The following is a 27,928-nucleotide window of genomic DNA, read 5'->3' as shown; positions in this document are numbered from 1 at the left end:
TGTTCCCAAGCGCTCGCACGTGCGAGAAACAGATCAGAGCGTCGCTTGTTTTTTCTCACCGCTCCAGTCTAACTACCGAGATCTTCCCACCACACTCACCGAGATCTTGCCACTTCGCACCGAGATCTTCCCACCATGCACCGAGATCTTCCTACCCCGCACCACTATCTTCCCACTCACTGAGATTGTTCTACGGTCTGAGATCGTTCTACGGTCTGAGATCGTTCTACGGTTTGAGATCGTTCTACAGTCTGAGATCTTGCCACACTGAAATTCTCCAATATATTTGCACAATGTATTTACAGGTGACCTCTCAGGGCTTCTCTCAGCACCCCTACGCATATGCGCAATCAATAGTAAGGCTTCTCTCCACTGAGTGACAGATACTCTCATGATGCACCATGCTCTCCTATTCACTCTTCAGAGGCTAAAGTACATAGTACTTCATCTGACTCTTGAGGGTATAAGAGCTTAATGCAGTTCTTTCTCTATTGTGAGTCTGATTGCTGATCATTCAACCTTTCAACCTCTTTGGGTGTCACCCGAGTTCCATGCTCTGTCTGGCACATGAATATTCTGGGAATAAGGGTAGATTTCCCGAACATCATCAACCCAATGGCACTCTATTCCAGGACTTTGTCTGTGAAAGAGGAAAGCCCAGATTAAGTCCTTATTCATGAACGTTATTGCACTCATTTGTGAGTATTTGGACTTAGCATGTAGGAAGAACCTGCCAGTGGGCAAGTCGCTGGATACCTACTCTTGGTCCAGTGGTAGCTGCTCAACAGACTGTTTAACAAACCTACCTCCCTCATCGGACAAGATGTGGCATCTTGTCCAAGATAGCGGTCCTAACACATGAATAGAATGAAGGATAGGATGATGGGGCTTCTCCTTTCCTTCTTCCCCTCTCTTGGGGTGCATCAGCTATGCCTTTATGTGCTGAACTGGACGTTAGATACAGGTAAGCCTTGTTATTGAGTAACCTTTCTTTCTAGACAAGATTGGTTAAGAAGTATCTCCCCCATCCTCCTATATGAGGGGAGGCTTGATGGAATGTATGCATACCCATTTCTCATAATCACCATACAATCAAACAATTATCCATCACACAGGTATACTGTAGGTTCTTCCGTGACTGCCTACCAGTTACCTGATATGGACTTACCTTAACACCTGTGACATCCTCATTCTCAGACTTACCCTAACACCTGTAACATCCTCATGTTCGAACTTACCCTAATATCTGTAACATCCTCATGCTCAAACTTACCCTAGAAGTTTTATTCCAGCTGTGACCAAGTTGTGGAATGATCTTCCTAATCGGGTGGTTGAATCAGTAGAACTTCAAAAGTTCAAAGTTGGAGCAAATGCTTTTTTGTTGACCAGGCGGACATGAGTCTTTTTATAGTTTATTTATGACATATTTGTTTTTGATGTTGTTAATAGTTTATATATGACATGTCTGTTTTGACGTTGTTACTTATTTTAGAATGATTTATTGTTAATTTGTTCTCTTCATTTATTTATTTCCTTATTTCCTTTCCTCACTGGGCTATTTTTCCCTGTTGGAGCCCCTGGGCTTATAGCATCTTGCTTTTCCAACTAGGGTTGTAGCTTGGATAGTAATAATAATAATAATAATAATAATAATGATAATAATAATATCTGTGACATCCTCATGCTCGTACTTACCCTAACACCTGTGACATTCTCATGCCTGGACTTACCTTAACACCTGTGACGTCTTCATGCTCGGACTTACCCTAACACCTGTGACATCCTCATGCTCAGGTTGTTAGAGGGATAACAGGAATCATCAACTCTGCTCCTTTATAGGACCTGGTGTTCTGATATTTCCAGGGAAAGCTAAACCAGCCAGTTTGGTTCAAAGGGACTTCTTCCCTCTTAAGGAAAAGTTTCCTAATACTGTAAAGGATGATGGTTTGTGTTCATGTAGGAATAGATCACACATTTTTTAAGGTAATTACTATTTTTTCTTACTGAAAATCTGAGTCTTTTAAGTTGCATTTCCTTTCTCAGCCGCTCCCTAGAAATCTCAGGTTATAGGTCAAAAGTGAGTGTAGAGTTGACTGTCGTGTGTTAGGGTTTATTCTTCAACCCCCCCGAGTAACTACTCTTACCTTGTTAAATTATTAAGTCTTTTCCAGCTAAGCCCAACTCGTAATCTTATTCAAGTATTCAGGTATGTATAGGTAGAAAAACTATAATTGAAGTTTGTGATATTTTTTGTACATTATTTGTTTTTAATGGGAAATATGCACTCATGCGAGATTCTTCGGTTCGGACCATGGGCGTAGTCTCATTTTCAAGACAGAGGGGATCTTCGAGACCTTGTCTCTTAAAGGTACTGTAGCTCTCTTTCTCCAAACTCGATTGATGTCTTTGAGTTTGGATTTTAATAGGAGACCCATTATTGGAGTGAATTGGGGAAGACCGATGATAATTTCTAAGGTTCTTCTGGGCACCTGTTTGTGTTTGAGAAAATTCTTGATCTTGGAAGCTATTCCTCTTACCTTTTTGGAAGGGAGAGACAACGTGTGCTTCGAAAGGTCGCACTGAATGTCTAACCAATCTAAGTGGCCTGATGGTTGCAGGCGAAACTTTTGGAGATTGACCCGAAATCACAGGCTGTCGAGAAATCGAAGTACTTCCTTCGTAGCTCTGTTGCCTTCTATGGCCGACCAGGCCCAAATGAGCCAACCATCCAGATAAGCAATGATCTGTATCTCTTGATTCCTGAGTTGTTCTAACACTGTCTCTCCCAGTTTCGTGAATATTCTGGGATCAATGTTGAGGTCGAAGGGCATGTCTTGAGCGCAAAGGCTTTCCTGCCTAGGCGGAAACCCAGATAAGAAGAGAAGTTTCGAGCTATAGGCACATGATAATAGTCGTCGGTAAGATCGACAGAGGTGGTGACGCCCCCACGGGGAAGTAAGGTCCGTACCTGAGAGATGGACAACATCCGGAACTTGTCGCAGAGAATGTAAGAGTTTAGCTTTGACAAGTCCCGGTCCACTCTCAATGCCGACAAGCCTTTCTTCGGAATTGTGAACAGGCGGCCTTGGAACTTCGGTGATCGGTCCTGTTTGATTGCTTTCTTCTTGAGTAACTCTGTGGTGTACTCTTTCAGGATAGGAGTGGATTTCTGGGAGAGGGTCACTGGTGGAGGAGGAGGACCTTGTGGCCATTTCCACTTCAAACCTTTAGGGATTATGCTATGAGCCCACGGACCGAAGTTCCAATGGTCTTGAAAGAGGTAGTCTCTCCCCTACCGGGACTACCTCGTTGTGAGGGAGTGAACCTAGGGGGATCCGGATGCATAGTCGACGAATCAGAGGAAGACTGTGATGTTGAGTGGGTAACTGACTATTGATGGCAGTGACCCCGGTTCGTTTTGTAGAGGGCAACTCTCTGCTTCTTCTTAAAGAAAGCTTGCTTTTGGTCTTCGACCTTCTTTCTGGCAGTGAAGCCCCGTCTTTCCTGCAATTTTCGGTTGCTCTCGTATCATCTTGTAGAACCTTGTTCACCTCCTCCTGAGGGAAGAGGGTTTTACCTCATCAGGAGGAACTATCAGCCTGCTCGATTCCTGTCTGATAGAGGCCTCAGACAGAACGTATTTCCCACAACTAACCCGATCAGACCACCAAACGTGTAGGTCGAATTGGAAGGGCAGAGATTGGTTCTTCCTGAATATCCGAAACAAAGTCTCAGTGGGATAAATCGAGGCTAGGGTCTCCCCGAGGTGGGGTCCGGCTCTTTAAGAGCCGGTATGACCGAACCTTCTTTGTCAGTTTGAATAGTAAGACCTGTCCATTTATCCATAATAGGCAAGGCAACAATGAGAGCATCTGTAGATATGGCGTATTCCCCATTGAGTGGGGTGAGCTTGGAATTAACGTAACCCCCCAGACCGACAACATCCTGGTCCAGACAGATCGGGCCTGCCCTTTAGGAAATAATACCGTTACCTTCGGTACCTTGTCTAACCTAACCAAGGCATGCTCTTTCAATCGAACGAATCCGTTGAATGGGAATTCTAGTACCTGAGAGTAAATTCTAGGTCCCCCAGAGGGCGGACGTCTATGTCATCCAGAGTTATGGTACCATCTATATATGGAACATGTAAGGCAATTATCTATGTGTTGTTTTTATTGAAGGAGGTTACTTCGATACGCTTGGGGCTGTAGGGGGAGTCATCCGAGTTCCTGAACGGATCCGACTCACCACCATATCTTTGAGCTCCGTCATAGCCCCTTGGCTTTCCCTAGAATGTGTTGCTTTTAGCAGTCACGGTTTTATGCAAGGTAACATGAACATCAGGATCCTTTGAGGGTCCTAGGTCGGTGACGCAGGTAATTGCAAAGCTGAAGGCTCAAAACTCATCCCCACCTACCTGCCCGTCCATGGGGTCGATATCCAACCTTAGCGAGGACACTCCGAGGAGATAGGGACCTCTAGATGGAGCATTCCTTCCAAACCTTGATACCCAAGGGCGGAGAGCCTCTCTTGCAGACCGTAGAGATTCATCATCATCCTGAAAGAGGTGAGGGGATTAGTGATGAAGGAGAAGACCGTTCTCCTCAATAAGCAATGCATACATTAATCCGGATCAAATTAAATCATCGCCAAAGGATACCAAAAGGAAACATATTCGAACCAACTTACATCATGGGTCCGGAGTAGCGAGGACAGCTCGTAGCAGAACGTGCATGACTCCGGGAACCATACCATGTAGGCGGACCTTCTGTAAAAGAAAGGGGACATAAGTCTGGATGTTCCTTGAAACTTTGGTTAGTGATCCTATTCACAGGCTGGGATCAGCCGTATAACTAATAAAATGCCTATATTTATGCATATATTTAATTCTATCTATGTATAAATATGGATAAATATCCATACAACATCGTGTTGAAATAGAAATAAATTAATTATGCCTATATTTATGCATATATTTAATTCTAACTAAGTATAAATATGGATAAATATCCATACAACATCATGTTCAAAATAGAAATAAATCAATTATGCATATATTTAATTCTAACTATGTATAAATATGGATAAATATCCATACAAAATTGTGTTCAAATAGCAATAAATTTCCACTCAGTACTTGGAACCGAACGCTAGCCCCTTCTAATGAAAAGCCAGGTCGAAACCAACCATGCCATGAGAGGCTATCTACTGTTCCTTGAGACTCTGGTCAGTGAACAGATGAATCAATAGAATACTAATATCCAGTAACCACATAACATGTAACTATAACCTCATCGGTAAAATAATGTTAACCCCGGTTCTGAACGTCTGAGTCAGGGGTGGCCAACCTATGGCGCATGCGCCAACAGTGGCGCATTTCATGATTACAAGTGTCGCACTATACCCCAAGATAGTAAATTGAATGACTTTTCTTTAAAATTGCTAATTATGTTCATATATTTTCATTAGGACTTTCAAGAATAGCTAATGAATATTACCAACGCAAATTCAAAGTGTCATTAAAGTAAGTACAGTTTACTTTGTATTCATGTTAAATCCTTTCCTTTACAGCTAAAACCAAAGATTGGCCACCCGTGGTCTGAGTGATCTCTGTTTCCACCGGAGATCCGGTGAGAAAGGTCCGTCACAGTGAAAACGTGAACATCAGAGGAAATCTAATATTAACCTCAATGCTGAACACCTGTACGATATCCGGTTAAGCCGGAGATTCGATGAAAAGGACCGTAATAACGATATTGTGATTATTCATGAAAAAAGGGTTCATACCCTGGTTCTGATCGTCTGATTGATCAAAAAGCTAACACCTTAATATATTAAGAAATTATATTAATAATCAGTAACCACGTAACATGAAAATATAATCTTCATCGGTATCACATTGTTAACATTCTGAACGTCTGCTTGATCTCTGTTTGTACCGGAGATCCGGTGACAAAGGCCCGTCATTGTGATATCGTGACCGTCATCGGTACGATAACATTAACCTCAATTCTGAATGTCTGTGTTATCTCCAGTGTAGCCGGAGATTCGATGAAAAAAGGGGCCGTAATAGTGTAATTGTGATCCAACATGACAAAGGTTCGTGTGCTAAAGGCCTCAGCCGGAGTCTGAGTGCCGGATTTCACCGTTGCACTCTAAATATCTGACTAGTTCTCACCTAATGAGTATCCATTATAGCGGAGTATAACTCAAGGCGGAGCTAAGGGTGTCGGCATAAAACGACCCCAATTAATGACTCATACACTAACGTAACCTATTAATTGTGCTAGCTATATTAACAGTAACCACATCAATAAAATGTGTATAACATTAAACGTAATATCATCAACTCAGATAATAAGAGGAGGCATGAATAACTCGTGATCGTAAATAAACGGAAAATGGGAAATCCACCTCTCTTACTCGAGCTAATAAAGAAAACGAGAGAAGGGGTAACTCGTATCTGTAGAACAGGAAACGAGCACTCTATGCTCTCGCTCTCAAGGTTACATAATAAAAAACCAACATCACACAATAATAAGATAAGAAAAATAATAAAATTGATTGCTTTTTCTTAGTAATTGTAATAACCATGAACGAAGAATAACGAGAACGTAACAAATAAACAAAGATTTAGTCTAAATCGCGCATCCTGAGGCGAGTACAAAACTAACAAAGACTAAGTCGCTATTCTTCGTAGGTCCAAATTGGACTTGCTAGCAAATAAATACCATAGTAAAAACTAATAATAAATAATGATAATAAAATTGGTCATAAAACGTTAGTGATATAACCTAGATGACAGAGTACCAGATGGGCAATAATAACTTGAAAATTTACCGAAGCGAACACAACCCAAAATGGCTGCCGATACCGAGGCAGGCCAATCGCTTCCAAAATTAAAAACCACAATACTGGAAACAGAACAAATGCCCGGTACTGCAATAAGCTGTCAAAACAAACTATGGTACTTAACATTGGTAAAGGTGAAGTAGCAACGTCAGTCATATTGAATTAACGACAAACACTTCGAAAAAACACTGGGCAAAAAAATCTCGACTTTGCGGGCAAGTCCAAAACAGAAGGATGACCTGGAGGGTGTTCGTGTGGGTGGCTTTGGCGTGGTACAAGTGTGGTTTCTGGGGTCTTTGTTACGGCCCTTCCCTTTGATGAAGGAGTTATCTAATTGGAAGACAGCCTGTGAATAGTGGTTTTACACACGCCCCCGATGTAGACACGACACCCACGAGGTGCTCGCGCGAGGGTAGTAACCTCTGCATTCCATGCTTTTATTTTTCTCTGGTATATTTGGAAGATTTATATCAGAAAAGGTAGATAGAAGGACTTTTCACCGGGCGTCACAGGTCTCTCCCCAGAAATAGATTTTTCTTTCGTCAAAATCCCTTTTTGTTGAAGGCAATATTTAAAAGCGAGCCTTTTTATTCTGTATTATGGTGCATGGATAAGGTAATTTAGTTTTAAGGTAAAACATACCGACTTGAAAAGGAAGATTGTGGCTACGGGATGCGTATATTATAACAAATTTGTGTAGTTCATGAAGTCTGTGAATTATTAGCTGATTACTCAACGGTCGTAATGAAACGTAAATTTTCAATAAAGACTTGAATTTTATGAGCTTAAGTTAGCCATATAAGAGCCTTCATCCATCAGTATAACTTAATGCTTTTTTGCGGACAAAATAATAAGAATATTTCTTCTTGGTAGGCAGGTCTCCATAAAACTTTATATTCAGTATACTGTACTGAATTTTTTTAGCAATTAAAGAAGAGATAGGTCAGACATTTATATCGAAAGGGAATTTGTAAGCAAGTGTGACATTAAGAATTTTAATTATGTTGCATTTATATAAGATTCATGTCAATGAAAAAATTTGTATGGACACAATGTATGCAACCCATTTCTTTAAAGTGACCGTACTTTTCAGAAAATGAAATACAGTAGGTTCGTCTGTGTCAGTCTGTCTGTCAACAGAAACCTAGCCTATTGCCTGAGAAACTTTTCTTAGGTTATTAGGAGGTGAAAAGTAGTCAACGCTCCCACACCTCAATAGGTCCGAGTGTTCAGACATTCCGGGATTTTAAACCAGCCAGCTTGGTTATAGGAACTAATCAAAACTACTCCCTCTTAATGATGAAGTCTCCTATTAAAGACGAGGGATTTGTATTCATAAAGGAACAATTTATAAACTTGTGTCGAAGTTATATTTCCCACTTCATCCACCCTCGCAAGTTCTAGGTGAAGGTCAAGGCGGCTTCTCGGTGAGCTGGCGAGGGGTTGGGTTTCTCTGCCACCAGCTCGTAGCTACCGATACTTTGCTTTAAAATTCAACAGCCTAGTTTTAGCAATGTTAAAATCATACTACTATTAATGGACTCTTAACACAAAAATAATTAAGATATTAAAACTATAAAAGGGATTTTGACGAAGGAAAAATCTATTTCTGGCCGAGGAACCTGTGTTGCCCAGTGAAATGCTCCTTAAAGCACCATTTCAAAGGTATAAATACGGCTAAATATACTAGAGAAAAAAGTTGCATGGAATGCCAGGAATATATCCAGCTCGCTCACCCCTAAAGGATGTCGGTATTAAAACTGGGGCGAGTAATACCACTACCAGAGGTTCCTTCCCAATTAGACTTCTCCCTCCTCAAAATCCCCCGTTACTACGAGGTGTCGTTCACTACAGCTACTGTCCCCCCACCACCACCACCACCACCACCACCACCACCACCACCACCACCACCACCACCACCACCACCACCACCATTACCTATCCTCCCATCATTCCTTGTTAGCACCCGTGAACGTTCGGACATTTTTTCGTAGCTCTGTGTCATTTTGTGTTTTTGAAGATGTCAGGCGTTTTGGAGTTGGCCTTCAGAAACCCGTGATATGAGGAGGAGTCTACAATATGGACTTATATACCTGTATAATAAAATAAAAAATCCACTATGTACTGAAGGTGCGATAGGTGAACCATAATATGGCAAAGGATTATTGATAGTTGTTTTATCCATCAAATACTCACCTCCAACGATGTGCAAAAGTCAGCATAATAAATATCAGAAATGATTCGTTTGAATAAACATAATTTTGATCATAAATAATTATTAAAGCACTTTTCAGATAGTCATTTAATTCCCTCCTTCCTCCCCACTTTTAATGATGTTAAGCAAAACTTTTAGGGGATAGATGTACAGGTTTATCTATAATGACACTGATTATATGAAATTCTTGGAATGTAATGACAATTTATGTGTTTGCACAGTGGCACCACCTATTGGGTCTACTGCATCACAGGTGAGGGAAATAGGAGAGAAAGGTTTAAAAGTATTTTTTTGTTAAAGGTTGGGAAGCTGGTGACTTTGATTGGTTAAAATATAATGTCTACCAGGTAAGTATTTGAATAATAAATTTTATTATTAAATTTTCAAGTCATCGAGTACTTGCTTTCATAAATGTATGCATATGCATGGTTTTATATATATTTTGTACTCTTAAAACAAAAGTGCAGAGACTCAGATTCACATAAGGGATCTGCTTGTGTTTTTCTTATGTTGGACAAAGCACGTGGAATAAGGTGAAACTAAGTAAGGTAGTTCATTAAGAACAAGAAGCATCCATAGATGTAATGTATTTAATCTAAATTCATTTATAGACGGCCGGGAGGATACAAGTGCCACTGAAAATACTAGACGGGAAGGGTCATCTGGTAGAACAACACCACAACCGACAGATATGTTAAAGGCTGCTGAAAATCACAAAACCGTAAAACCTGCAACAAGTCCAGTTCCTCCAAAGGAGGTTAAAGGAAAAAGGTCTGAACTTGGGACTCCAAGAGATTCTGCTGACAAAAGCTCGGCACAAACAACACCTAAACTTCCCGTTAATGTGCAGAAACCAGCCAGGAGACTGTCTGCAGATGGCGCTGCTACTAGGACAAGTCTAGATCATACAATCACTGTAAGTTCATAGTATTAAATTTTTAACTTTGACTTGGAGTATATTATCATTATCTGTTTCTTTATTCATTCATTCTTAGCAAATAACTAATAGCTTTGTTAAATGAAAAATAGGTAGAAACCCAAAGTCTTGGTTGAGCTCCTAATATTTTTGAATGAATCATGTCATTTCATATTTTTCAATATTTAACTTAGCCGGTGATTATATAGCTGCAACTCTGTTGCTCGACAGACAACTCTACGGAAAAACTCGCCAGCGATCGCTACACAGGTTGCGGGTGTGCCCAACAGCGCCATCTGTCGACCAGATACCCAGCTCTCGATGTAAACAAAGACTCAATTTTCTCTCTGTCGACGTGTCGACAAGACGTACTTTACTCGCTGTTGCTGAACTGGAGTTTTTCACATCTAATTGGTGAAGTACTATATTCTAGTTTTGAGCTTTCGCTGTGCAGGGTGTTTCTTCACACAAATTCTTGAACTCTTTTTGATAACGGATTCTTTGTTGATGACTTTTTGATCGTTTTTTGGAATTTCCCTTGACCAATTCAAAATGGCTGACCCTTCACAAGTCCCCAAATTTAGGAAATGCAATGCTAGGGACTGTTCTAGGCGTCTTCCGAAGGCTTCTATCGACCCTCACACTGTTCCAATTGTCGGGATAAAACCTGTCAATTGGAAGATCGGTGTGAGGAGTGCGTTGGCCTTTCGGAATTCGATTTTATCGAATTTCAAAAGTACACACGTAGGCTAGAGAGAGATAGAGTTAGGAGAAGTTCTTCTCGTTCTATTGATATATCCTCTCCTCATGCCCCACAACCTATTCCTTCCCCTGTAGTGGTTGCTCCTAACCCCCCTCCTGGCACTCAGGAACCATCGATGGCTGATATGATGCGTGCCATCCAGGCTCTGGGTGAGAGAGTTGAGTCCCTTGCTAGTGACCGTAATCAGCTCATGGCGGATGTGAAGGAGCTTAAGTGCCAAAGTGCAGTGGGAAGTGCTAAAGTGCCAAGTGATAGTGTTGTGGACAGTGTTGCGCTTGAGGGTTCGTCTGTTCGTGCCTGTCGTCCTCCTAGTCCGGGACCTCTTGCAAGCTCCCAAGTCCAGGGGAGAAGCAATGTCGTACGACGCATGGGTTCGAGAGGCTTTAATCAGCGAACAGACGTTCCCTCCGTGGTATCAGGCGTATCTACCCAAGATCGCTCCTACCTAACTAAGACGAGAGAGCCCATTTATACCTCGTCTTCTGAAGGTGTTTCTCGCAAGAAACTTTGGACCAAGGTCTCGCGACCGTTAAAACGTAAATCGGTCCCTTCAGCACAAGTCCAACGGCCCGGTTGTAGCCACTGGGTCAGTTCGGACTCGTTGCCGTCATCCGATGACTGCTCACCGCCTAAGAGAGGCAAAGCGGTACCGCTTCAGACAGTAACACCGTCTGTCGCCGCACCTGCTCCCGTAGACCCTAAGTGGTCTCTACTGCAAGACGTGCAGTCTAAACTTACGTCTCTGATGCAGGACTTTCGTGCGGAGAAGGTTGCTGCCGTACCAGCTAGTGCAGTACCTAGCCTACAACCCTCCACGCGATCGGTTGTGCGTCCTGTGGACGCTGAGGTAACCTTCTCACGCACACCAGTTGAGAGAGTTCCTCCACCCATGCGTTCCAGTGTGATCTGCCAGCCGCATGTTGACGTTAAGCGACGCACGGAGGTTGCCGTTGACGTTCTGGATGTTCAACAACCGTCAGAGTTGCTTTGTTTTGACGCGGTGCGTCAACCTCCGCAACCCAGTGTGGTTTCCACTGCACACCCACATCAGTCTAGACAGTCTGGAGTAGACGCTGTGCGTCCCCGCGCTACCATGGTTGTTGCCAGCTCACAGACTGGGCAACAGTTCCATGACGTTGCGTCCGGCTCAGTCACGCATGCACCAGTGCGACCGGACTCAGCGAACCAGCCGTTACCCACTCCGTTGCCGTTTCCTCATCAGTTGTCGGATGAGGAACTTTCTGATGATGATGTTGCTGCACATATAGATGAACCACAATCAGAATTGGACGAGCCTAAGTTTACTCAACCCTCTTTGGACTTTAGAAAAGTTTTGGCCATTTTCAAAGAGCTGTTTCCTGACCAGTTTGTTTCTGTGGCTCCTCGTTCTCCGCCTTCAGAGTTTGTTTTAGGCATGCCGTCTACCACTCCTGCCTTTACTAGACTCGTCCTCGCACGCTCGTCCAAGAGAGCTTTGCGGGTGATAGGAGAATGGTTGCAGTCCAAGAAGAGTTTAGGGAAGACAGCCTTTGCTTTTCCCCCTGCTAGACTCTCTTCTAGATCGAGCGTCTGGTATGCCACGGGAGAAGTTCTCGGCTTGGGAGTTCCTGCCTCTGCCCAGGGCAACTTCTCAAGTCTTGTAGACTCTCCCCACCGCCTTGCCATGAGACGCTCAAAGGTATGTTGGTCATCTTCGGACCTGGACCACCTTTTGAAAGGAATCTTTAGGGCCTTCGAAGTTTTTAACTTCTTAGACTGGTGTCTAGGAGCCCTAAGCAGGAAGATCTCTTCGACAGACAAAGAGACTTCCTTGCTCATTATGTCCTGCATGGACAAGGCCGTACGTGATGGGTCTAATGAGCTTGCTGCATCATTTGTGTCCAGAGTCCTTAAAAAGCGAGAAAATCTCTGCTCATTCCTTTCTGCTGGAGTTACACCGTGCCAGAGATCTGAGCTTCTCTTTGCTCCTCTTTCCAAGTGCCTTTTTCCAGAAGTCCTGATTAAGGAAATAGCCGCTTCGTTAGTGCAGAAGGACACTCACGATCTTGTTGCGTCCTCAGCTCGCAAAGCTCCCCCTTTGCCTACCTTGTCAGCTAGACCAAGGATGGACACTCCAGCGTCTCGTTTTATTCTGCCCTTTCGTGGCAGAGCCTCCAGCAGAGGAGGTGCTCGTGCCGAATGGAAACGAGGGAAGAAGAAAGGATCCAAGTCCTATAAGGGCAGAGTCTGACTGCCCGCATCTTCAGACAGCAGTGGGAGCCAGACTCAAGAACTTCTGGCAGACCTGGGAGAAGAGAGGCGCAGATGCACAATCTGTGAAGTTGCTCAGAGAGGGGTACAAGATCCCTTTTGTACGGAAACCCCCTCTAGCAACGTCTCCCATCGATCTCTCTCCCAGGTACCGAGAGGAAGCAAAGAGACAAGCCTTGAAACGGGAAGTGTCTCTTTTACTAGAGAAGGGAGCGGTGGTCAAAGTCTCGGACCTTCAATCTCCGGGATTCTACAACCGCCTCTTCTTGGTTTCAAAGAAGACAGGAGGGTGGAGGCCGGTGCTAGACGTCAGTGCTCTGAATGTCTTTGTCACAAAGCAGACGTTCTCCATGGAGACCACAAAGTCAGTCTTAGCAGCGGTCAGAAGGGAAGACTGGATGGTCTCATTAGACCTAAGGGACGCCTACTTCCACGTCCCCATCCACCCGGACTCCCAACCTTTTCTGAGATTCGTTTTTGAAAAGGTGGTCTACCAGTTTCAGGCCCTGTGCTTTGGCCTAAGCACAGCTCCTCTTGTGTTTACGAGGCTGATGAGGAATGTAGCCAAATTCCTCCATTTATCGGACATCCGAGCCTCCCTTTATTTGGACGACTGGCTTCTCAGAGCCTCTTCCAGTCGTCGCTGTCTGAAGGATCTAAAGTGGACTCTAGATCTGACCAAGGAATTGGGTCTCCTTGTCAATATGGAAAAGTCGCAACTGGTCCCATCCCAAACTATTGTGTATTTAGGGATGGAGATTCACAGTCTAGCTTTTCGGGCTTTTCCGTCGGCCCCCAGAATAAGCCAAGCCCAGTTATGCATCCAGAACATGCTGAAGAAGGAACACTGCTCAGTCAGGCAGTGGATGAGTCTGGTAGGGACGCTATCATCCCTAGAACAATTTGTGTCATTAGGAAGACTACACCTCCGTCCTCTTCAATACCATCTAGCTTTTCACTGGAAAAAGGACAAGACGCTAGAAGCGGTCTCGATCCCCATTTCCGAAAAGATGAAGTCTTGTCTGACTTGGTGGAAGGACAGTATCTACCTCAGAGAGGGTCTTCCCCTGGCTGTTCAGACTCCCAACCACGTTCTCTTCTCGGACGCATCGGACGTAGGCTGGGGCGCGACATTAGACGGTCGGGAATGTTCAGGACTGTGGAACTCGAGTCAAAGGATCATGCATATCAACTGCAAGGAGCTGCTGGCAGTACATCTGGCCTTGAAAAGCTTCAGGTCTCTCCTTCGAGGCAAAGTGGTGGAAGTGAACTCGGACAACACCACTGCCTTGGCGTACATCTCCAAGCAAGGAGGGACCCACTCACTGACGTTGTACGAGATCGCAAGGGACCTGCTCATCTGGTCAAAAGGTCAAGACATAACACTAGTAACGAGGTTCATCCAAGGCAACTTGAATGTCATGGCAGATTGTCTCAGTCGGAAAGGGCAAGTAATTCCAACAGAATGGACCCTCCACAAGGATGTATGCAAGAGACTTTGGGCCACTTGGGGCCAACCAACCATAGATCTCTTTGCAACCTCGCTGACCAAGAGGCTCCCAATATATTGCTCACCAGTCCCAGACCCAGTGGCAATACATATAGATGCCTTTCTCTTAGATTGGTCACATCTAGATCTATACGCATTCCCACCGTTCAAGATTGTCAACAAGGTACTGCAGAAGTTCGCCTCTCACGAAGGGACAAGGTTGACACTAGTTGCTCCCCTCTGGCCCGCGAGAGAATGGTTCACCGAGGTACTTCGATGGCTAGTAGACGTTCCCAGAAGTCTTCCTCTAAGGGTGGACCTTCTACGTCAGCCTCACGTAAAGAAGGTACACCAAAGCCTCCACGCTCTTCGTCTGACTGCCTTCAGACTATCGAAAGACTCTCGAGAGCTAGAGGCTTTTCGAAGGAGGCAGCCAGTGCGATTGCTAGAGCAAGGAGAGCATCCACCCTTAGAGTCTACCAATCGAAGTGGGAAGTCTTCCGAAACTGGTGCAAGTCAGTCTCTGTATCCTCGACCAGTACCTCTGTAGCTCAAATAGCTGACTTTCTCTTATACCTGAGAAAAGGACGATCCCTTTCAGCTCCCACTATCAAGGGCTACAGAAGCATGTTGGCATCGGTCTTCCGGCATAGAGGCTTAGATCTTTCCAACAATAAAGATCTTCAGGACCTCCTTAAGTCTTTTGAGACCACGAAGGAGCGTCGTTTGGTTACACCTGGTTGGAATTTAGACGTGGTACTAAGATTCCTCATGTCAGACAGGTTTGAGCCGCTACAATCAGCCTCCCTGAAAGATCTCACTTTAAAGACACTTTTCCTGGTATGCTTAGCCACAGCTAAAAGAGTCAGTGAGATTCATGCCTTCAGCAAGAACATCGGATTTTCGTCAGAAAAAGCTACATGTTCGCTACAACTTGGTTTTCTAGCCAAAAATGAGCTGCCTTCTCGACCTTGGCCGAAATCGTTCGATATTCCCAGCTTATCGAATATGGTAGGCAATGAACTAGAAAGAGTCTTATGCCCTGTGAGAGCTCTTAAGTTCTATTTAAAGCGAAGTAAACCTTTACGAGGCCAATCTGAAGCTTTATGGTGTTCAGTTAAGAAACCATCTTTGCCTATGTCAAAGAATGCTTTATCCTACTTTATCAGACTGTTAATACAAGAAGCTCATTCACATCTGAGTGAGGAAGACCAAGCTTTGCTTAAGGTGAGGACACACGAAGTTAGAGCTGTCGCAACTTCCGTGGCCTTTAAGCAAAATAGATCTCTGCGAAGTATAATGGACGCAACCTATTGGAGAAGCAAGTCAGTGTTTGCGTCTTTTTATTTAAAGGATGTCCAGTCTCTTTACGAGGACTGCTACACACTGGGACCATTCGTAGCAGCGAGTGCAGTAGTGGGTGAGGGCTCAACCACTACAATTCCCTAATTCCATACCCTTTTAATCTTTCTCTTGAAGCCTTTCGCATCCTGGTTGATTTGGCGGGTGGTCAAAGTCATTTCTTGAGAGCGCCTAGATTAGGGGTTTGATGAGGTCCTGTTGTATGGGTTCCAACCCTTGATACTTCAGATCCTAGGGGTCGATCAGCATCCTAAGAGGATCGCGAGGCTCCGTAAGGAAGACGTACTTAAAAGGCAGAGTAATTGTTCAAGTCGACTTCCTTACCAGGTACCTATTTATTTTGTTTTTGTTATTTTGATAACTTCTAAAATGAAATAAAAAACTCCTAGCTCATAAAAGTGTAAACATATATTACTGGTCTCTACCCACCATCCTGGGTGTGAATCAGCTATATAATCACCGGCTAAGTTAAATATTGAAAAATGTTATTTTGATTATAAAATAAATTTTTGAATATACTTACCCGGTGATTATAAATTAAATGACCCTCCCTTCCTCCCCAATAGAGACGCAGTGGGACGAGGAGAAAATTGAGTCTTTGTTTACATCGAGAGCTGGGTATCTGGTCGACAGATGGCGCTGTTGGGCACACCCGCAACCTGTGTAGCGATCGCTGGCGAGTTTTTCCGTAGAGTTGTCTGTCGAGCAACAGAGTTGCAGCTATATAATCACCGGGTAAGTATATTAAAAAATTTATTTTATAATCAAAATAACATCTTATAAACATACAGTATCTGCCCTTAAGATCCTCATTGTGTTATTGTACATAAGTGAAAATAAGTAGTCTTGTAATCTTATTTCCTTGCATCATGTTTTCCAATGAGATTTGCTTTAATTTTTTTTAACCCCCATCATTTACAGTACAGTAATGTCTTTTTACTTACTATCAGTTTAATCTTACAATCCTAATTATAGATTTTAATCTTTAACATTGATTTTGATTATGTGATTTATCCAATTTTTTTGAGGGGATCAACTTGTATTCATGTAATGTCTGGTTTCATACTTGAACTCGGTACTTATTCTACATACATTAGTTATGAAAGGTATTTACCCAGACCAAGAGTTTGCACAGTATGCTTTACTTTATAGAAAATTTATAAATCTGTAACTTCCCCTACAGTTTACTTGTAACTTAGACCATTCTTTACTCGTTTTTCATATGTAGGCAATTTTAAAATTATTTAGAAATATAAACTAAAGATTTGTTTTATAAATACTGTATATTCTGGCCTTTGATTATTAATTTTAAGGGATATTTAGTATTCATAGGCCTCAGAATTTGCCTGTCTTTTATTATGTAGATGGTTGTGAATACATGTCGAGAGTTGTGGCAGCAGCTACAAGAAGAACGTGTAACTAGAGAACGTCTCCAACAGCAACTTCACCAACAGGGAAATGTGATTACCACTCTTACATCTGTAAGTAGACTTTTCCCTGTGTTTAGATTGAATATGCATTTAATCTGCTGATGTATATAACAAAGAACTTCGTCAAATGCAAATTGGATTTCAGCTGACTTTTTCATTTTTGATTAAGTTTTCCTGATGATGGGAACTTATGCCACATTGTGCTATTCCTAAGACTTGTACAGTATATTGGTCAACTGTAACAATCACTGACCAGTCTGTAATATTTGTGTGCTTTGTACTATTACACTGTACAGTACTGAGAAATTTAACATTAGCTTCTCACTTCTGGAGACTTTAGCTAATTGCTGTGAAGACTCCACCATATTCTCTGCGACAAATAATTTTTAAGGCTCTTTGCACTATTGAATTTAGCTTCTAAAAAATCAACACACTAGGTATATCAACATCAATGGAAGAGTTGTAATGATTGGTGTTCCTGTAAAGGTGATTTGGGCTATGTAGAATTTTCATTTTGCATTTTATTTTTCAGTAATTATCACCCTTTATGTTTCTTTGGCTCAGGAGCTACTCCAGATTCAAGATCAACAAGAAGCCATTCTTCAAGAGGTCAGCGATGCCCGTGCATCTGGCCTGTGGGGTGGTGATACGGATTTCCTTGGTGGCATTGATGTAGACAGAGGGGAAGATCTAGCAATGGGTCATACCATGGGTAGTCGTTCAGGTGGAGGCAGGCCAAGTCCACAGCTTGCATCTGGGCGCCATCCCCAGAGGTCAATTCTTAGAGCCAATCGCACAATACACCAGCCTCACTTGCGCCAGTCGCCTCCTTACCAGTCTCACCACCAATCTAGAACTTTTACACCATTGCCTTATCAACCTCCACATTCACCCCGTCCTCATCAACCTTCCCCTGGTTCTCGGGATTCGTCACCACCTCTGAGTGGTGTACCTCCTATCATGAGAAGTGAAGCTAACAGTAATCATTATAGAAGCTCAATCTCTAAGCAAATAAGGGATGCCCTGTCTAGTGGACAAGCCTCATCCTATGCTTCAGACTTAACCAAAATATCATCACAGTTAAACAAAGAAACAATGCAGCTTGAATCATCCCAAGAGATGAAATCAATGGATAAGGAAAGAGTAGGTATCGAGAAGCAGGCATCGTCTTCCGCAAACAAGGAAAATGCTATGTCACACGTAGATGGAAATGTCATGGACTCTGGTGTGACCGAATTACAAGAAAAGACCAAATAAATATCATACCATAGTTGCTTTCACATTCAGAATTTATAAACATGATCTAGTCATCTATGAAAAGTTTTCAAGTATTTTATATGAGACTATATGTCCTTACAAGGGAGTTGATAAAGATTTAAAACTTTTTTTTCACATCATATTTTACATATCATAAATGTTGCATTAAAAAGTAAATACAGTAAAGTTAAGATGTTAACATTTGGGACCATTTTTATGTATGTTATATATTTGTAAGCATGCATGTGTATATTTGCATACAAATCTACAGTATATGTATGTAATATTTACATGTATTACACATGGACACAAGCTTTTTGATATCTAGGAAACAAAATCCTAATTCTTACACAAACCACAAGACAAAATGGAATGAAAGAATAATCATTTTCAGTAAGTAGTGTACTATAAGTCTACATAACTGACCCAGTTATGATGATTGATAACATCGAGTACTTACCCAAAATTATAAAACACACACTTTCTCTTATTACAAGTGTAATACTGTATGTTAGTATCAATGGTATGTGGTAGTTTACCAGTTCCAATATTATCATTGCAGAAAACTTTTTAAAACAAGTATTACAGATTTCATAATTTTACAAAATGCTAGAAGAACCATCTAAATTGAATAACATTATTTTGCAGGGTCTGTTAAAATGATCGGGAAATGTAGTACAGTATGTTTATTTCATATCTTAAAGAATAGATATTTTAAATAATATAGCGGAGATACTAAAATTACATCCATATCATTTTATGCGTTTACTAAATTCATGAACTGTACTATGTTTTCCCACATGTTTCAAGTCATATCCTTATTTACTTAAATTCTGTTTACTGATAGTTATAACTAAAAAAAAAAGTGAAATCTGAATTTGTCTTGGTGTTGAATAGCTTCTCTGGCCCAAATTCTATTTATTAATCTTCTTGCATTTTATGTACTGTAGTAACCATTTAATCTCATGTCCAATGTGAAACTGTTTTGAACAGTTTGATGGTAATGAATAATGCTGTTTCTGGCTTATATGAACCTAGGGAAACTTAGTTAGGTGACAGAGGCTTGCTTGCTTATGAAGGTTATTGGGTGTAAAGGTAATTTTATATATTCAAGGAGCTTGTTTTAATGTGCATGGATAGAATTGTGACGGTGTAAAATTTGCTCTTACATAGCGGATGTATGTCCTTAAAGTTTGATTTTCTAAGAATGAAGTCAAGGAAAGAACAGATGTAAGTTCAAGTTTGTTGATTTGGACAAGGTCTGTAAATGAATCTGAATGATTGATATTAAAATATTATCATCATACTACTTTAGCTTCTGACAGTGGATAGAAACTTCCAAGTTTGGTGGAAGAGTTGGAAAGGGAAGAAATCTAAAAGTAAATAGTAGTGATGAGGTTATGAGAATGATTTGGGAATCAGAAACATGAAATAATGTTTTTATGGACTGGAAGATTGGAAGGGGTTGATTCATGTGGTTATCTAGGAGTCTGTGAAATAGATGATAGTAGGATGAGAGGAGAAGTAACTCATCAAATAGGTTTAGCAAAAAAAAAAGCTAAGGGATATTTTTAAAGAGACGATTCTTAGAATAATCAAAACTTAATCGCTGACTGTTGCTTCAATTTGCCTTATTGAAGTGAAATGTGAATATAGAGAGCAAATAAAAGAATTGAGAGCTTGAATCTGTTGATATAAGTGCTTTGTTCAGTATATTTTGAAGTAAGAAGGTTTGAAATGTTTGTAAAGGTAAAATAGAAATTCCAAAATACATAAAAAGATGGAAGTACATTAAATGATAGATATTTGTAAAAATTGGTCAAGTAAATGAAATAAAGACCAATAAGTTAGTGAAAAGAATGTATGAATTTGGAAATTTTAGGAAGAAACAAGAGAAGTAAACCAAGAGAATGGTAACTAAATGGTTTGGTTAATGTGTCAGAACAAAATGCCTTAAAATCTATGAATTTCGAGTTAGCAAGAAAGGTTCGTCCTACATACGTAAGTTAAGTTTTAATTTCGTGCAGGATATCGAATTTACTTGGGTGCATATCATGAGAATACTGTACATTTTATCAATAATAATTAATGATATTCCTTAGAAACAATAGATGTAATAAGAGGTAAAAGATTCCAGAGATAATGAATGAATGAAAAAATTAGCATGAAAGGCATAGGTACTACTGAAGTTCCACTTAATGAATGCTTAAGGGTTATCTTAAGAAAAATGCTATAAGGTCCTATTTACAGGGAAAAGAAGGGCTACTGTAATGTAGTATTTTATTAATGGAATCCTTTTATTTAAATAAAACTATTGGTAAAGTAAAGTACAGTAACGTATTGTAATGTTTCTTGAAGTGTGATGAACCTCTTCTGTTGTATTCATAAGCCGACACTTGCCACTTGCTAGGGTAATTATAGAATATTAAATCAAATATATTCCCCATATCAGGAAGATTTTAGTGGATCAACCAAGTTCAGTGAAAATTCTTTTATAGGCTATGTTTGATTGTTATTGATGTTATGAACCTTGTCGTGGACACTTTAGAAACTGAATACTGTACTTAGTCTACTTTTCTCTCGTAAAATGTAACTTTTTGATGGTTTAGTTGTAAGGCTTTGTATTAAGGAACAGGATATTGTATTAATGGCAGATTTAAAATATATTTGAAATTATAGTAGCTTTTCAAGTTTTTAGAAATGGTATACTGTATCTGAAAGAAGACCAGCATTTTTCCCATCCATCCTTACATGTATACAGAGCTATTATTTTTTAAAGTTATATTTGTACAGTGCTATTTCAGATCAAGCATAGGACTATTCTAAACATGAAAAAATTTCTACCGTAATGGTCTTCACGTAAAAATAAGAACCATCGAAACTAAGCGGCTTACAGTATTAAGGATCCTGCCAGTCATGCTAAAATTCAGGCAAGTAAGTTTTGTTGTTTTTACAGAATGTTAAGTGTTTTTTATGAACTGTGTAGTGTAGAAGTTTGTATCGTTGTGATCTTTGGATGTGATGTTATTTGCAAAGTGGTTTGATGTTTATGCACACTTAGATTTTTGCACAAGATGTTTGTAGCTGTTGGTCTTACATTACTAGGAATATATTAATATGCCAGTACACTATGAACTTTAAATTACAAGTAATTTTCATAGAGTGAAAGCAAAACTTTTCAGGATTGTATGTGATGTCCTTAAATATTATTTATTATACCTTATGTTTACTTATGCGTCAGAGATTAGACTGCAAAAGTGATTTACAATACCTTATCTTGATTGTATGTCAGAGATTAGACTCTGCAATAGCCTTAAAATGCAGTTTTTTAGCATTATACAGTGGGTAAATTATTAAAATTTATCAAATTTCTATATGTACCAAGGACATGAAAAGTGCCCTTCAGATTTTTTACTTTAGTTTCTCTTTTTTTCATCACAGTACAGTGTAATGTCTAAAGCCCTGTCCACACGGTCGAGCATGCCCAACGGGCAAACAGTGATACCAGGCCACAATAGTTAGTGAAAATGAGGGTTGATGACGTCAGAAGCGGGAAAACTAAAGGCAGGGATCTGGCAACACTGTATGATGCCAGATCCCTGTCTGTGGTTTTCCCGCTTCTGACGTCATTAACCCTCATTCTTGCTAACTATTGTGGTCTGGTATCACTGTTTGCCCGTCGGCCATGCTCGACCATGTGGACAGGGCCTAAAGTATTGTATATATAGGGGCATATTTTTATTTATGTGATTTTTATTACTACTAAAGTTTTAGTATAGGTGCTCTATATGATTTTTTAATGCCCATATAAACTACCAAAGACATTGATGCAAGTTGAATTGGGTAGACTAAGAGATAAATCTCATAAGTTAAATTGATTGAAATGGTAGAGGTGATATGTCCTATTCTGAGCAAGTTACATTTCTCTTAGTATAACAATAGCTTTTACTATAGTATTTTTCAGTGATTTATTTTGTTTTACTCTTTTTAGGTTTTAGTTATCACTCATTCTTAGCTGTGATTGATGGTTTTGTATGGATATATAATTCTTGATGGTTGTCTGAAACATCCGTAGGATGTTGAAGTTTCATAATAATTCATCATTCAAGACTTGCTGCCAAGTATATTACGTTTTGAGTTTTAGTTGACTAAATTATTTGTAAATTATTGATAGCCAAATATCATTAACAATTATTATACCATGTCTTTTCAGTCTATAAGACCTTTTATTCAAGTACAGTACAGTATAAAGAAAATTTACCTTGCTTCCAATAGACATGTAACTTTATTTGAAAGTTCAGACTTGTCGGTATCAGATTTTATGCTATCATTTCATCCATTACATATGGAAGATTTTCATATTGATTTTTATCCTTTTTAATTTTTTTTTGTGTATATGGTGCAAAGATAATTTCCTTTTTTTTTAATAGATATTTTTTTAAATGAGTTAAAACTTATCAAAGGTAGGTACACCTCACACGTTATCTACCAACACTATTGTTTTGCTATTACCAATGAGGAAAATAGGAATAAATATGCAAAAACTTTTAACATTTTAAAATAGATATTTACACTAATTTACATTGGGGCTTCAAGGAGGGTCAATGCCACAAATGTTATGTTGAAGCAATACAATATTAGCAATAAATTATATTCTGAATCACCATATATGCAGAAGCAATAAAATATTAGTCATATATTTCTGAAGTAAAGTAGCATATCTTTAAAAAATTAATATGCATAAGAGAATATATTTGTAATTTTACTTAAACATGTAATTTTTTAAAAATTAATTTTAAAGTTATAATGGTACCTTAAGGTCAAACTTAATCCATTCCAGAAAGTCTTTCGGACACAGATCTGTTCAAACAGTGAATTAATATTCTCGATAAGAAATAAAGTAACTGTGATTAATCTTTTCCAGGTCACAATATGGCAGTCACTCAAAGGCATTTTTACAGTTAATGGCAATTACATACTTAAAATCATATACTGTATCAAGAAATTTGTACAATAAGGTTGTGGTAACCACTGTGGTAACGTCCCTGACAGGTGAACGCTAGACAGAGGTTCAAGTCCCGCTCAAACTCGTTAGTTTCTTTGGTCGCTGCAACCTCACTATCCTTGTGAGCTAAGGATGGGGGTGTTTGGGGAGCTTATAGGTCTATTTGCTGAGTCATCAGCAGCCATTGCCTGGCCCTCCTTGGTCCTAGCTTGAGTGCTGATCATATGTATATATGATCAGTCTCCAGGCCATTGTCCTGCTTGATAGGACAATGTCACTGTCCCTGGCCTCTGCCATTCATGAGCAGGCCGTATGATATCAATGAAAACTTAATTTCTTTCCCCGAATTAAGGCGAGTTGTAGCTTGAGTAGAAGAGGGTGTGTAGGAGATGTTATTGTTTGGAAGGAGTTGCCCTCCATAAAAATGTCTGGTAATTACCTAGAAAAAAAATTGTGGGAAAAGGAAGAACCTTTATATCTGAATAAATTTCTTTCCGGTTTTCTTTTACACCCATTGGATGATCATTTAATCATTTAAAAGGATTCAGCTGGATTGGTGATATTTTTCAACAATACTTTAACAAGCCATTTTTTGTAATTTTTTATCACTGAACTTGGAGCATCGTTCTTTTCCTCCTCTTCCAAAGATACTCCATTGGCTATTATCAGTTTCTGCTCCTTCTGAAGGTCTTGGAAGTTTCTCAGTGGCAAGCACTTTGCTATGGTCCATTAACTCCTCATCAGTGACCTCGAAGCCCATGGACTTCCCTCGAAATCTAATGTTCTGGACCACAGACTTAAAGCCATTGAAGTCCCTCTCTGGTAGACAATCTGGTCACAACTTCCTTGAGACACCATTCTGTTAGACAATTCTCCCAAGGCTTTGTCGACAATACTTTAATAGTGGGCAATGTTGAATTAATTTTCCCAGAACTCTTAGAGGCCAATTCAAAACAACTTTTGAAAAAGTGCTTTTGTGTACAACAGCTTCAACTATACTATCACCTACTGATCCAAGGGCCAGATGAGATGAGTCTTACTTGGGGAAGGTAAACTTGTTCACCAACTCTTGTTCTAAGCCTGGAAGGTGAGTAGGTGCATTGTTGTACAGAAGGGCAAGTGAAATTGCTTTTCTGGCAGAAATTTTCTGACACTAGGTCCAAACACCTTATGAATCAATTCAATAACAAATACCTTGTTGTGTGGAAGAACAGTAAAGTTCCTCCACATAAATTTGGCTAGTTCTTTGCCTTTGCTCATAGCAACCAAGCTAGCTTATCCTTCATAGGTTTATGACCCGGTAATGCCTTTTGGTTCTAGATGATATAGGTCCTCATTGGCCTTTTTCCAAAGAAAGTGCCTCTCCCGGCAATTGACGAGAGGTGTGGTCTTCGTTCCCCATTGCAGCCATAATCCCATAGTGCACCAAGGTACTTTGAAAAGTAAGTTCATGCCATCTTGCAAACATTGCCTCTGGTAATTGGCCAGGATCTTTCTTTCTGAAAAGGAAAGGTGAAGATATAAATCAATTCTAAGTTACTATTCTTAGTGTAAAAAGCCATGTAAAGTAACTGCAGAATTCACACAGCCTTCACAATAGCTACTTTATTAGTCAGAAAGGTTATGTAATGTTTTATACAATGCAGTTGTCTTTATCTACATTAGTGATGAAAAATACCAAAGCTATTGTTATTGCCATTAACTGCTAGATTGTCTCATTACTGTACAGTACTAAAGGCCCAAGTCTATTGGAAAGAAAAATTTTTATATATATTTTTTTTAGTAACCTAGCTTCTAGAGAGAAGCAATATGAAATCAGGGGAGGTTAATAGAAATGTGTTTTATCTAACTGATAAGTACACATATTTACAATGGTTTTGTTAGAAAGTTACTAAGACTAATATTTTTTTTATTTTCATTGAGTGTGTTTATTTTGCATTTGCTGTGTACAGAAAATTTAGTGCTAAATATGTGAAATAACATTATTAGCAAAAGTAGATTGAAAATTTGCTGTATTGTAATATATATTTACTTAAAGTATTATTTTCATGTTTGATGTGCGTACAGTATAGGAAATTTATAGTTGAAGGTGTAAAATTTATTTAACAATTATGTTTAGATAAATGCAAACTGTGTTGGGTGTTGAAGAATGTCTTGTTTTTCTTTAAACTGTATAATCTGTTAGGAGCTAAAATCTTGTTTGGTAATCAAGAATTTCTTATCATCAGAAGATTTATAAAATTTACAATATTTTTTCATTTTCTTTTTCTTCGGAATAATATTTATTGTGGTTTTAAGCAATGTAATATACATTTTTGCAAGTTACTGAATGACATTCATATTTTTTTTTACAAATTCAGTTAAAAGAAAACTATGTAAGTGATCTTTTCAGGTCCCTGTATAAGCCTGCGTTTTTTAGCCTTTACACCATTTATCCTAATTGTCCTTAAGTATTAAATACCCAGTGGCTGTTTTACGAAATGTCATTCAAAGATACAGTATTGATCTTTCTTAGAAAAACCTAAGTGACCTTTTTTAGGTTCCTTTAAAAGTCTTTATCATCGATTCTATACCAGTTATTGTTCATTAGTAATGAATACGCAAAAACCTAGGGGCTGTTTTGAACTAGAAATCTTCCAGATTTCCAGTAGACCTTTCTATTGTTATTGTATATGTGTCTCCTTTAAAAAGTACCAGTAATCTGCCCTATGTGATTCAAGTGTTTTGACTAGGTGGTGTGATTAAACTATAATAATATAACGCTTTACATCCTGAAGCTTATCAATTCTGGCTCTTAATTAAGCCTGAAGATTTATTAAATATGGCTTGTGGCTATTTGTAATACAATTTTTGTAGTCTTTGTCCTTGTGTGTGCCTAAAAGTCAGGCTTGTAAGCCCAAGTGAAATATCTTGCCCCAAAAGTTGAATGTAAAATAAACCTATATACTGTAATTTTCAATTACAGCGTTTGGTAATGTACTGTACCTGTTTATAGTGTAAGGGAGCCTATGAGGGTTAGAGATGTCATTTTAATTGATAAACCAGAAAATACTATTTAACATTTGTGCGCAGGTTGTATGGTATGAAAATGCCCATGCTTATGACTATTTCTATCAACAAATTATAACTCCTATCTTAGTGCGCTATTAGTTTTTTAAGTTATGAGTTTACCCAATATTCATCGAAATGTTATAGAGTCCCTTATTTGTTTCTATTTATTATTTGTTCCAACACGGAGTACTTACCTCGAACTACTTTCTTAGGAGTATCTGAGATATCCCATCCGACCAGAATTTTGTGTAGTTTACCCTACTCCTGTTTTCTATGCGGGGTAATCTCTGGCGGAGTGATACGCGCTCAGAGACGACCCGGGGTCAGAGAGCATGCTTGCTCAGGTCTCGATCTCCAGTAAGTTTTGACAGATAGGTTTCTAAGTCCTGTAAGGCACTCGGGGTAGGATGGGCGGGCCATAACCCGAAAGTAGTTCGAGGTAAGTACTGTTAGGAAAAATACAAATTACTTAAAATTTGTCCCGTCGGACAGTCTCTCTCTGCCGTCTTCCCTTACCCAGTTTAGGGGTCGAGGTAAGTCTGTTGTGGGGAAGCGGCCTGTGGTCCTTCCCCAGGAGTCTGATTTACCTGACAGTGGGATTGTGTCTTTGGTCCAGGCAAGTGGGGGGCCTGAGGGAGGGGCGGGTGTGTATTTGGGGAACGGAGCCCTGGTGAAAGCAGGTCACGTCTCGTCGGACGATCCGATGTGGGGTATAACTGCTGCAGTCTCTTCTCCCGCCTCTTGGGCAGGTTTTTCAGGTGCGTCAGCAGCCGAGGGTGTCGCCGAGAAGAACTCTCCGCTGTCAGACAGCCTCGTGTGGGCGCCTTCGAAGACGCCCTTCAGATCTCCCCTGAGGATGGAAGAGGAGTTTGAGACCTGGTTCCCAAGCGAGGAGCTCCCCCTCTCCCCTCCAACGCCTTCAGCTACGTTCCCGGCCGTCTTCATGGAGCCTTCGTCGCCGACCGAACACCATGTAGAACCACCAGCAACGCAGCGAGATCCTACAGGTCTTCAAGCTCCTTGGTCGAGGCCTACTCCTACTCATCGGAAGACGGAGCCCTGAGGGACCATAGGAAACGGCAAGATAGGTCCCACAGGAGGCGATCTCGCTCGCGCTCCCATTCAAGATCCCCCAGGAGAAATTTCAGGAGAAGCGTTTCGCCGGAGGAAGAATGGGTGCGGGTCTCCATCCCCCGTAGCCAACTCCTGCGGGCTACAGCAGTCCCGGGCACCTCGGGATGGCGCCCTAGGTCCCGCTCACTGGTAGGTTTTGTCTCCAGCAGTAAGTATGACCGACGGAGGGACTCGTCTCATCAGGCACCAAGGGACAGGCATAAG

The 27,928-nt window shown here is 40.4% G+C and overlaps 1 protein-coding gene across 1 annotated transcript in view; it reads left to right on the top strand.

The window, feature by feature from the left end:
* LOC137620471 (uncharacterized) overlaps positions 1 to 26,868 on the top strand; it is a 48,600-nt gene extending 21,732 nt beyond the window's left edge. Inside the window, exons 5-8 of the mRNA XM_068350629.1 lie at positions 9,289 to 9,320; positions 9,679 to 9,983; positions 17,212 to 17,328; positions 17,842 to 26,868. Coding sequence (XP_068206730.1) covers positions 9,289 to 9,320; positions 9,679 to 9,983; positions 17,212 to 17,328; positions 17,842 to 18,534 — 1,147 coding nt within the window. The 3' untranslated portion in view covers positions 18,535 to 26,868. The remainder of the gene's footprint in view (positions 1 to 9,288; positions 9,321 to 9,678; positions 9,984 to 17,211; positions 17,329 to 17,841) is intronic.
* The last annotated feature ends 1,060 nt before the right edge of the window (positions 26,869 to 27,928 follow it).

This window comes from Palaemon carinicauda, chromosome 27 (genome assembly GCF_036898095.1).
Source record: "Palaemon carinicauda isolate YSFRI2023 chromosome 27, ASM3689809v2, whole genome shotgun sequence".
In the NCBI taxonomy this organism is placed as follows: domain Eukaryota; kingdom Metazoa; phylum Arthropoda; class Malacostraca; order Decapoda; family Palaemonidae; genus Palaemon; species Palaemon carinicauda.
Note: the sequence above shows the minus strand (reverse complement) of the source record. Positions and strands in the feature narration are given on the sequence as shown.